General features: G+C 40.5%; 1 protein-coding gene across 1 annotated transcript; it reads right to left on the bottom strand.

The window, feature by feature from the left end:
• Positions 1-1,925: 1,925 nt before the first annotated feature.
• On the bottom strand, positions 1,926-6,377 carry LOC309836655 (uncharacterized protein; the record flags this gene model as incomplete). The annotated part of the gene is made up of 1 exon (XM_082676759.1): positions 1,926-6,377. The coding sequence occupies one exon, from the start codon at positions 6,375-6,377 to the stop codon at positions 4,023-4,025; it is 2,355 nt and encodes a 784-aa protein (XP_082532885.1). The 3' UTR covers positions 1,926-4,022.
• Positions 6,378-11,589: the final 5,212 nt, after the last annotated feature.

Genomic DNA, 11,589 nt, shown 5'->3' with positions numbered 1-11,589 from the left:
ACCTAGCCTCAAACAATCCTTTTTAATTTTTTTTTGTGCCAGTAAGTCTGTCTTAACCCACTTTCTCCCTACAAGAGCGTTCATAACTGTACAGCTCCTTGAGCACCACCCTAGATGGCATGCTGCCCTATTCATGAATCATTCAACAAAGCCAATTAGATGTTTTTTTAAATTTGTGTCGCGTCTTAGTTGCGGCACACATGATCTTCGTTGTGGCATGTGGGATCCTTCATTGCGGCGCGTGTGCTCTGCAGCCTGGGGGCTCAGTAGTTGTGACACCTGGGCTCTCTAGCTGTGGCACACAGGCTTAGTTGCCCTGCGGCATCTGGGCTCTTGGTTCCCCGACCAGGGATTGAACCCGCGTCCTCTGCGTTGGAAGGCAGATTCTTAACCACTGGACTAGTAGGGAAGTCCTAGCCAATTAGATCTTTAAATTTACTCAGTTCCATTTTTGCACACTAATGGAAGTCAGCCTCTAAAATGCACTGCTATGGTATTTTCACTATAGCCATCCAAATATTCTGGAATAGAGTGTGGAGAGAATAACTCAAGTACAAATTATATGAGTATGTAATCTCCCCAAGTATGCTGCTTGATTCCTTCATTGAAAGAAATTGTTACAGATACATTTTCAGCCCTGAGAGCCTAATAGTGCATTCTCAGTTTCTGTAATATATTACTGAGGTGGGGTAAAACTGTGTTGGTAGAAAGAACATGATTAATCCGTGGTTTAAAAAAAAGTGATTTATTAAATAAGAGACCTATGATACATTCTGAATAAAACAGCAGCAGCAATTAAATGTGAATCATATAACTACAAATACTATTTGGTTTCTTCTGACTAAATTCCACTCTTGGTTAACCGCTCTCTATTCAATTTCCAAGAATAAGACTAACTTTTCAGACTTCCCTGGTGGCGCAGTGGTTAAGAATCCACCTGCCAATGCAGGGGACAGGGGTTCAAGCCCTGGTTCTGGAATATCCCACATGCCGCACAGCAACTAAGCCTGTGTGCCACAACTACTGAGCCTGTGCTCCAGAGCCCATGCTCCACAATGAGAAGCCTGCACACCACAACAAAGAGTAGCCCCTGCTTGCCACAACTAGAGAAAGCCCATGTGCAGTAATGAAGACCCAACGCAGCCAAAAATAAATTTACTGAAAAAAAAGACTAATTTTTCATTAACCATTGCCATTCAGTGGAGAACGTAACCACCATTTCCAGTGCATTATTTCTAACAAATAACGAGTCCTAGTAACCTGTGACTCTCCTCCCATGAAAAGTCCAGTCCTTAATGCTTGATCTGTTCATTGTCAGTTGGAAGAACATTCTGTACTATAACCCACTATCTATGGATGGGCACCTTGAACATAAGCATGATAACTGATATCATAGGTTTACATTATTCTCTGCCCTTCCCTGATTCTAATTCATTCAATATTGTTATGTAACTCAGTATTTTTTTTCTTTTTGGCTAGGTCGGGTCTTAGTTGTGGCACATGAGATCTTTATTGAGGCATGCGGGATCTTTCATTGCAGCAGACTGGGTCTTTGTTGTGGCAGGTGGGCTTCTCTCTAGTTGTGGCATGAGGGTTTTCTCTTCTCTAGTTGTGGCACGCATGCTCCAGGGCACATGGGATATGTAGTTTGTGGCACGCAGGCTCTCTAGTTGAGAAGCGCAAGCTCAGTAGTTGCAGCGCGTGGGCTAGTTTCCCCACAGCATGTGGGATCTTAGTTCCCTGACCAAGGACTAACCCACATCCCCTGCATTGGAAGGCGGATTCTTTCTTTTTTTTTGCGGTATGCGGGCCTCTCACTGTTGTGGCTTCTCTCGTTGCAGAGCACACGCTCCGGATGCGCAGGCTCAGCGGCCATGGCTCACGGGGCCAGCCGCTCCGTGGCATGTGGTATCCTCCTGGACCGGGGCATGAACCCGTGTCCCCTGCAACAGCAGGCAGACTCTCAACCACTGCACCACCAGGGAAGCCCGGAAGGCAGATTCTTTACCACTGGACCACCAGGGAAGTCCTTTAGTATTGTTTTTCCAGGAAAGGTGGATATGAATGAACCACACCTAGTGAATTTGGCCCCTTCGTCTTGACTCCATCCCAGAGACCATCAGGAAATTCCTGTAAGAAAGGTATAAAATCAAAAGACTTCAAATCTTAGCTTGAAATTCATAAAGTAGCAATGCAGCCTTTTCAAGAATACTCAAATGAAATACTCTACATTTTATTAGAACAGAAGGGCCATTTCCACATGTCCTTGCTGCAGTGATATACATAAGTTTTAATATTTTGTGACTTGTAATTATTCTGTAGTATGTAACATCTCAGGTTAATCTCAGAGAAGTAAAGACTTAGTTATTCCTAGTATGGATTATTGGATGTATGGCGTGTTGTAAGAATTGGCCAAAAAATTTACACGTTACATTTGTAAGGATTCTCCCCAACACGAATTCTTTGGTGAATCTTAAGAACACACTGTTTCTTAAAGGTATTTCCATGTTTAATATATCTGTATAGTTTCTGTCTTGCATGAATTCACTCATTACGCCAAAGATGTGAATACTTGATTAAAAAAACTGTACAACAGTCATTACATTTGTAAGGTTGCTCTTCAATATAACTTTTTCCTTTTTGGCTGCTTTGGATCTTTGTTGCGGTGCACAGGCTTCTCATTGCAGTGGCTTCTCTTGTTGCAGAGCACGTCCTCTAGGTCCACGGGCTTCAGCAGTTGTGGCACAAGGACTCAGTAGTTGTGGCTCGCGGGCTTTAGAGTGCAGGCTCAGTAGTCGTGGCGCATGGGCTTAGTTGCTCCGCGGCATGCGGGATATTCCTGGACCGGGGCTTGAACCCATGTCTCCTGCACTGGCAGACGGATTCTTTTTTTTAAATAAAGTTTTATTTATTTACTTATCTGGCTGGGTTGGGTCTTCATTGGTCTTCATTGGTGCACAGGGGCTTTCTCTAGTTGTGGCAAGTGGGGTTCACCCTTGGTTGCAGTTCCCGGTCTTCTCCTTGTTGTGGCTTCTCATATTGCAGAGCATGGGCTCTAGGCACGTGGCCTTCAGCAGTTGTGGCACACAGACTCAGTAGTTGTTTCACGGGCTCCAGAGCGCAGGCTGAGTAGTCATGGTGCACAGGCTTAGCTGCTCTGCGGCACGTGGGATCTTCCCAGACCAGGGCTTGAACCCATGTCCCCTGGGTTCTTAACCACTGTACCACCAGGGAAGCCTTATAACTCCTCTTATGTTCCACAGTTTTGGTCTTTGAGTAAAGCCTTAGCCTGCACATTACTTTTGTATGGTTTTTCTGGAAGATGTATATTTTCAAGTCTAGTGCAGTGTGAGGCCTGGATAAACCTCTGTCCATACATCTATACGGCTTCTCCTCAATATGGACTCTCAGTTGTTGTATAATACTTGAACTCAAGGTAAAACTGTTGCCATTCCCGCTGCATTTGTAAACTATTGCTCCAGTATGTTCCCCCTTTTATGTCTGGGTAAAATCCTTGCTATGCACATTAGATTTGTGTGGTTTGTCTCCAAGACATATATTCTTATGTATCCTGAAAGTAAGCAATAACTCAAAACTTTGCCACACTCCTTGCATTTGTAAGTACAAAGTATTTGGTGAACCCCGAGTGTAGGCAATACCTAAAAAGCCTTGCCACATTCAGTAAATGTGTAAGGTTTTGTCCAGGACGGATTACCTGATGACTGGTGAAATGTGACCCGAGTAAAGGTTTTACACACTCATATCATTTGTAAGGTTTCTCTCCAGAATGAATTCTTTACAGAATACTAAGGTCAAACCATTCTCTAAAAGCCTTGACACACGCCATACATTTATACAGCTTCTACTGAGTATGAATTTTCTCATGAAGCCTAAGGAGTGAACACCTTCTAAAAGCCTTGCAACACTGATTACATTTGTAATGTCTCTCACCAGTGTGGATTACCTGATGGTAAGATAGGCCTGAACGCAAAATAAAGGCTTTGCCACAATCAAGTCATCTGTTAAGTTTTCTCTCCAGTATGAATTCTCCGATGATACACCAGGTGAGACCTGTAACTGAAGAATTTTGCACATACTTCACATTTAAACGGTTTCTCTCCTGTATGGATTACCTGATGGGAAGTTAAGGTTGATCGCATACTAAATGCTTTGTTACACTCATTACATTTGTAAGGTTTCTCTCCAGTATGAATCCTACGGTGAGTCACGAGTTGTGAACTTTGTCTGAAGCCCTTGCCACACACGGCGCATTTATGTGGTTTCTCTCCCGTATGGATGACCTGATGGGAAGTTAAGGTTGACTGCACGCTAAATGTTTTGCCACATTCATTACATTTGAAAGGCTTTTCTCCTGTATGAGTCCTCTGGTGATTCACTAGGTGATAAGTCTGTCTGAAGCCCCTGCCACATACGTTACATTTATGTGGTTTCTCTCCTGTATGGATTACCTGATGGGAAGTTAAGCCTGATCGCACACTAAATGCTTTGCTGCACACATTACATTTGTAAGGCTTCTCTCCAGTGTGAACTCTACAGTGAGTCACGAGGTGTGAATTTTGACTGAAGCCCTTGCCACAAACGTCACATTTATGTTCTGTCTCTCCTGTATGGATTACCTGATGGGAAGTGAGGCTCGAACGCACGATAAACGCTTTGTCACACTCATGACACTTGTATGGCTTCTCCCCAGAATGAATTCTCTGATGGATTTTAAAGTGTGATTTTTGACTGAAGACCTTTCCACATACATCACACTTACATGGTTTCTCTCTTTTATGGATTATCTGATGTGTAGTGAGAGTTGAACGCTGAGTAAAGGCTTTGCCACATTCATTACACTTGAAAGGGTTCTCTGCATCGTGAATTCTTTGGTGAATCCTGATTTCAGACTGTTGCCTAAATGACTTCCCACATTCATTACATTGGTAAGGTCTCTCTCCAGTATGGATTACCTGATGATTAGTTAGGCTTGAAAGAGCGATATAGGCTTTGCCACACACGTCACATTTGTACGGTTTCTCTCCAGTGTGAATTCTTCGGTGAATCTTGATGTAATACCATTGCTTAAAGGCCTTGCCACATTCAAAACACTTATATGGTTTCTCTCCAGAATGACTTTTCTGATGGTCAACCAGGCTTGAACTTTGGCTAAAAGCTTTGCCACACTCATTACATGTGTAAGGTTTCTCTCCACTATGAATTCTCTGATGTCTTGTAAGATGTGAATTTTGACTAAAGACCTTGCCACACTCATTGCATTTGTAAGGTTTCTCTCCAGTATGAATTGTCTGATGACGTGCAAAGTGTGAATTTCTAATAAAGACTTTGCCACATACATCACATTTATATAATTTCTTTCCTATATGAATTTTCTGATGTTTAATGAGGTTTGAGTGAAAATTAAAGGTTTTGCCACACTCACTACATGTGTAAGGTTTCTCTCCACTATGAATTCTCTGATGTCTTGTAAGATGTGAATTTTGAGTAAAGACCTTGCCACACTCACTGCATTTGTAAGGTTTCTCTTCAGTATGACGTCTCTGATGATTTGCAAAGTGTGAATTTCGACTAAAGACTTTGTCACATATATCACATCTATATAATTTCTTTCCTGTATGAATTTTCTGATGTCTGATGAGATTTGAGCGAAGAGTAAAGGCTCTGCCACACTCATTACATGTGTAAGGTTTCTCTCCACTATGAATTCGCTGATGACTTCCAAGGTGTGCTTTTTGACTAAAGAGCTTGCCACACTCATTACATTTGTAAGGTTTCTCTCCAGTATGAATTGTCCGATGACTTGCAAGGTGTGAACTTCGACGAAAGACTTTGCCACATACATCACATCTGTATGATTTCTTTCCTGTGTGGATTATCTGATGTCTAGTGAGGTATGAGCCCCGACGAAACATTTTGCCAAACTGACGACATTTGTAAGGTTTTCCCTTGTATGCTTTCTGTTCCTGTGCCAGTCCTGAAAGATGGATAAGATCATTCCCATATATATTAGAAATGTTGGCCTGGACACTAGGAGTAATTCTTTCAAGTATTGAAAATAAGCCTCTACTGTTGGTAGACTTCACAGATTGATTACATTCATAAATTTTCCCTTCAGTTTGATATATCAGCAGTTTATCTCGAAAGCTTGATCCAAGCCTATTTTCAACAGGCTTGTTTCCTGCATCCCTTTTCCAATGTTGATTTCTTTTATAAGTGAGATTTTCTTTACAGGTTATAGGCATTCCTTTGCAATTTCTTTCATCATCTCTCCACTGATACTCAAAGACATGCATATTTTCCTGGATTTCCTTGAAGTAAAAATCTCTTATTTCACAGCTTTCACATGTTTCCAACATCACTGTTTGGAATACTTCTCCTCCATCACTGTTCACTTTAGGTTGTAATTTCTTCATTACATATATATGACAGATATCTACAAGATATAAAGAACCATAGGAATCCTATTAATTATAGTCCAGAACAAAGTCATTTCTTGTCAATAACATGATATTAAACCAAAAATAATACTTATCCTGAACAGAGTAATAAAGCTTCCCAAACAAAATGTTCAAAATTTAAGGAACAGTAAAGAAATATGATCCCTTACGAAAGAAAGTGATAACATGTATTTCAAAGTAATCTTAGGTGGGGTATAACGTTTAAAAATTGTGAATCACTATGCTGTACACTCGAAACTTATATAATATTGTAAATCAACTACACGTTAATAACAAAATAAGGATATATAACTGAGAAAAATAAAAAAAATTAAAAAATAATAATTTTAGGGTAGCCTAGTTCCAAAACACCCTATGACAAAAACCCTAACGCTGTACAAACTTGTATTAGCTCTCAAAAAAAGGGCATTTTCCCACCATGACTCCAAAGCACAGTAATTGGCAGTAAGCATACTGCTGTCTTTTTTTTTTTTTTTTTGGCCACACCAAGTGGCTTGTAGGGTCTTAGTTCCCCAACCAGGGGTCAAACCTGGGCCCATGGCAGTGAAAGCGCTGAGTCCTAACCACTGGACTGCCAGGGAATCCCACTGCTGTCTTGTAAATGAGGAGAAAAAAGTATCATATTGTACAAAATTTCTGCATATTTGTACATAAGTAAATGCTAAAGAACCGACAATGCGTTATAATGGTAAATAATCCAAAACAAGCTTACCTGATGGATAATGTAAACACATGGCAGTTTAGTATTGAAAACCAGATAGCATTGAGCTATGGCCTATCTAGGCAGTTACCTTAAATTATTGGCCCCAAAGTGTATGTAATACAGTGTGCATTGAAAATTTATTTATTTTTAATATTTATTTACTTTATTGATTTATTTTTGGCTGCGCTGTGTCTTTGTTGCTGCACGCGGGCTTTCTCTAGTTGTGGCGAGCAGGGGCTACTCTTCGTTGTGGTGTATGCACGGGTTTCTCATTGCGATGGCTTCTCTCGTTGCAGAGCATGGGCTCTAGGTTCACAGGCTTCAGTAGTTGGGCTCGTGAGCTCTAAAGCACAGGCTCAGTAGTTGTGGCGCATGGGCTTAGTTGCTCTGCAGCATGTGGGATCTTCCCGGATCAGGGCTCTAACCCGTGTCCCCCTGCATTGGCAGGTGGATTCTTAACCACTGAGCCGCCAGGGAAGCCCTGAAAATTTATTAACTAGGATCAGAGACAATGTTGTTGGGATCAATTACAAATAAAAACATCCAAGTTATAATGTAGACAAACGGATAGTTCACAATAAACATGAAAGTTAGTATTTTTTAAAAGTAACCTTCAAATCTTTACTGTGAAACATGAAATATTCAAAGCCCAATTTTTCAAATAAGGGCATCAGACTCACAGGGTTCATGTACATGAAACCAATTTACACAGAAAGTAAGTGAGAGATACAGGATATGAATACCAAGAGTTCAGAAAGAAAACTTCAAGGGTGAGCTGTATATAGCATTACTCAGCCTTCCTTCCTGGAAATGGTTTCGGAGGCACCACCTCTGCACATATAAATTAAGGTCCTGCCTAGTGAAATTAATTCACTGTAGGAATACACATGATTTTTTACAATGTGAAAAGTGTGGGAAGACAGTGGGATGGGTGAAAAAAGGCTCTGGGAATTAGGGAGTTCAGAAGAAAAAAACCAAATATGCTAGCAAATAACAGTGTATTCCATCCACATCAAGGGACCATGTGAGGAAAGGTCAGAACTGGGAAGGCCAAGAATGGAGGACAAGGAGTAATGGACGTGTGGGAACACAGCTTGTGCTTTCTAAACTGTGGGAATGTAACTGTACCAGGGCAATGAGAATACTGAATGGGGAAGAAAAGAAGAACTGGTTTAGCAAGTAGTACTGTACCATCTCGTTTTTAACCACGGGACTTATACCATGGGCATGCAACAAAAGCAAAAGAAATTTTAAAACGGAGAGAGTGTGATATTGTAAAGAGAAAGCAGGTTTTTATCTCTAGCAATATCTGGTATGAAATGTACCAATTTTAATATCCATGAGTTCCATTTCCAGGAATATATATTCAAGAGAAAAACACGGGTTTCTCTGCTGGCTCAGTGGTTAAGAATCCGCCTGCCAATGCAGGGGACATGGGTTCAGCCCTGGTCTGGGAAGATCCCACATGCCATGGAGCAACTAAGCCTGTGCACCACAACTACTGAGCCTGCGCTCTAGAGCCCACGAACTGCAACTACTGAGCCCATGTGCCACAATTACTGAAGCCCACGCACCTAGAGCCTGTGCTTCGCAACAAGAGAAGCCACTGCAATGAGAAGCCTGTGCACTGCAACGAAGAGTAGCCCTGATCACTGCAACTAGAGAAAGCCCGTGCTTAGCAATAAAAACCCCCCCAAAAAAGAGAGAGAAAAATACACAGACATTACCGGAGATACATCCAAGAATGTAAGAAGCAGGATTTGGAAGGAAAACATAGGAAATGGCCATCAAAAGGAGATAGATAAGTTTATTCTGCACATTTTCTTGCAGATACAATGAAACCTTACAGTATAACAAAGCAGGGAGACAAGAGTTCACAATGATAATCTCCTAGCTGGGTGGGCAGACAGTTTGTTTCAAGAAACAAAGATAACAGGAGGTGTTTCCCAAGGTATGAGCATTTTAAGATGTGATCATATTAGTTAAAAAAAAAAAAAGAGGACTTCCCTGGTGGCACAGTGGTCAAGAATCCGCCTGCCAATGCAGGCGACATGGGTTTAAGCCCTGGTCTGGGCAGATCCCACATGCCAAGGAGTAACTAAGCCTGTGAGCCACAACTACTGAGCCTGTGCTCTAGAACCCGCGTGCCACAACTACTGAAGCCCACGTGCCACAACTACTGAAGCCCGTGTTCCACAACAAGAGAAGCCACTGCAATGAGAAGCCCACGCACCGCAACGAAGAGTTAGCCCCCGCTCGCCACAACTAGAGAAAGCCCGCTCCCAGTAACAAAGACCCAACTCAGCCAAAAGTAAATAAATAAATTTAAAAAGAATCTTATTAACTAAATTATTAATTACCTAACATTGTAAAAATTTTAACAATTTGTCATATCAACTTTTTAGACTAAGACTCCTTATTTGGTGTTAAAAACAACAGTGTTCCTTTTGCTGTCCTGCTCTAATTACTGGAAATCATAGCACTGGATCTCTTAACACAATCTCTGCCATAAAAAAGACATGAAAAAAAAAAAGACATGAAAAACGATGTTGGCAAGATAGCAGACCAGTAAACTCCAGGCACTTAGCCCATGGAGACACTGAATTAACAACAATATACAACAAGAACAAAAATCTTTGTGGGTTTTGTTTTGTTTGGGTTTGGGTTTTTTTGGCTGCACCACATGGCTGGCAGGATCGTAGTTCCCTGACCAGGGACTGAAGGTTGCCCTCAGCAGTGAAAGCACAGAGTCTTAAAGACTGGACCACCAGGGAATTCCCAACAAAATCCTTTGGAATAACTCTAAGAACCAGGTGAGAAGCTGAAACACCCAAAGAAATGCCTACACTCAAAACACAGAACCAAAAAGTGTAATCATGATTTTTGACTCAATCCCTCCAAGGCACAATAAGGTGAGAATAAACAGGAGAAAGTTTCCCAGTTCCCAGCTCCTCCTTTAGGAGAAAATGCAAATCAAACCCTCAAGGAGATATCACTTCACACCTTTAGAATGTCTATTATCAAAAAGACAAAAGAGGGGGAATTCCCTGGTGGTCCAGCAGCCAAAACAAAAACAAAAACAAAAAAACCAAGAGGTATGAGTGTTAGTAAGGCTGTGGATTAAAGAGAACCCTACCGTACTACCAGAAGATTATAATTCGTTTTAGTCACTGGAAAAAACTAATTACAGTCAAAATATTTTTTTAAAGCACCGCATAACATAGTTATTCCACATGTGGGTATATACCGAAAAGAAATGAAGTCATCACTATCACACAGAGGTATCTGCATTCCTATGTTCATTAAAGCTGTATAAGCCATAGCCAGGATATGGAAACTACCTAAGTGTCCAACTAATGAATGCATAAAAAAAAAACTCATTTCTATAGAAAATGAGATATTATTCAGCCATAAGAAAGAATGAAATCCTGCTATCTGTACGAACGTGGAGAGCATTTGAAGGGATTATGCTAAGTAAAATAAGTCTGAGAGAAAAACAAATAAAGAATAATCTCACTTATAGTTGGGGGGAAAAAAAGCCAAACAGAAAGTAAAATAGTGATTACCAAAGGCTGGGGCATTAGCAGAAATGGGGAGATGTTAGTCAAGATGAATTAGTTCTGGGGATCTAACATACAGCATGCTGACTATGATTATTAATACTGTATTATATACTTGAAAGTTGTTAAGACAGTAACCTTCTAATGTTCTCACCACACAAACAAAATTGTAATTATGTGAGTTAATGGATGTTTTAACAAACATACCTGGTAATCTTTTCAAAATATAAACGTGTAGCAAATCATTACACTTAACTTACACAATATTATGTTGATTGTATCTTAAAGCTTGAAAAAAAAAATACAAAGGAATGCACATAAAAGATAGTGGTTTATCACGTGAATAAAAATAATTTTAAAAATGAAAAGAAAAAGAAAAAAAGACCATAGGAAACAGAGTCAAAGCTAGAAAGAAAAAAAATTAAATTAAGAGATATACAAAAAGAATAAAAAACTACAGAAAATCACAAAATTAAGTTGGTTCTTTGATCAGATAGACATAATAAAACCTTAAGTAGATTAACCAAAAAGAGAGAAGTCCGAATAACTAAAATAAAAAATGAAAGTGGGGGCATTACAATTGATTCCACAGAAATAAAAAAAAAATTAGAATACCAAGAATAATTCTATGCCTAAATATTGCAAAATCTGAATGAATTCCCAGAGACACACACCTATCAATAGAGTCATGAAGAAATAAAAAACCTGAACAAACCCATTCCTTGTAAGGAGACTGAGTCACTAACCAAAAATCACTGATCAAAATCAAAGGAGAGGGCTTCCCTGGTGGCGCAGTGGTTGGGAGTCCGCCTGCCGGTGCAGGGGACACGGGTTTGTGCCCCGGTCC

Source organism: Grampus griseus (genome assembly GCF_964374135.1).
Source record: "Grampus griseus genome assembly, chromosome: 19".
In the NCBI taxonomy this organism is placed as follows: Eukaryota; Metazoa; Chordata; class Mammalia; order Artiodactyla; family Delphinidae; genus Grampus; species Grampus griseus.
Note: the sequence above shows the minus strand (reverse complement) of the source record. Positions and strands in the feature narration are given on the sequence as shown.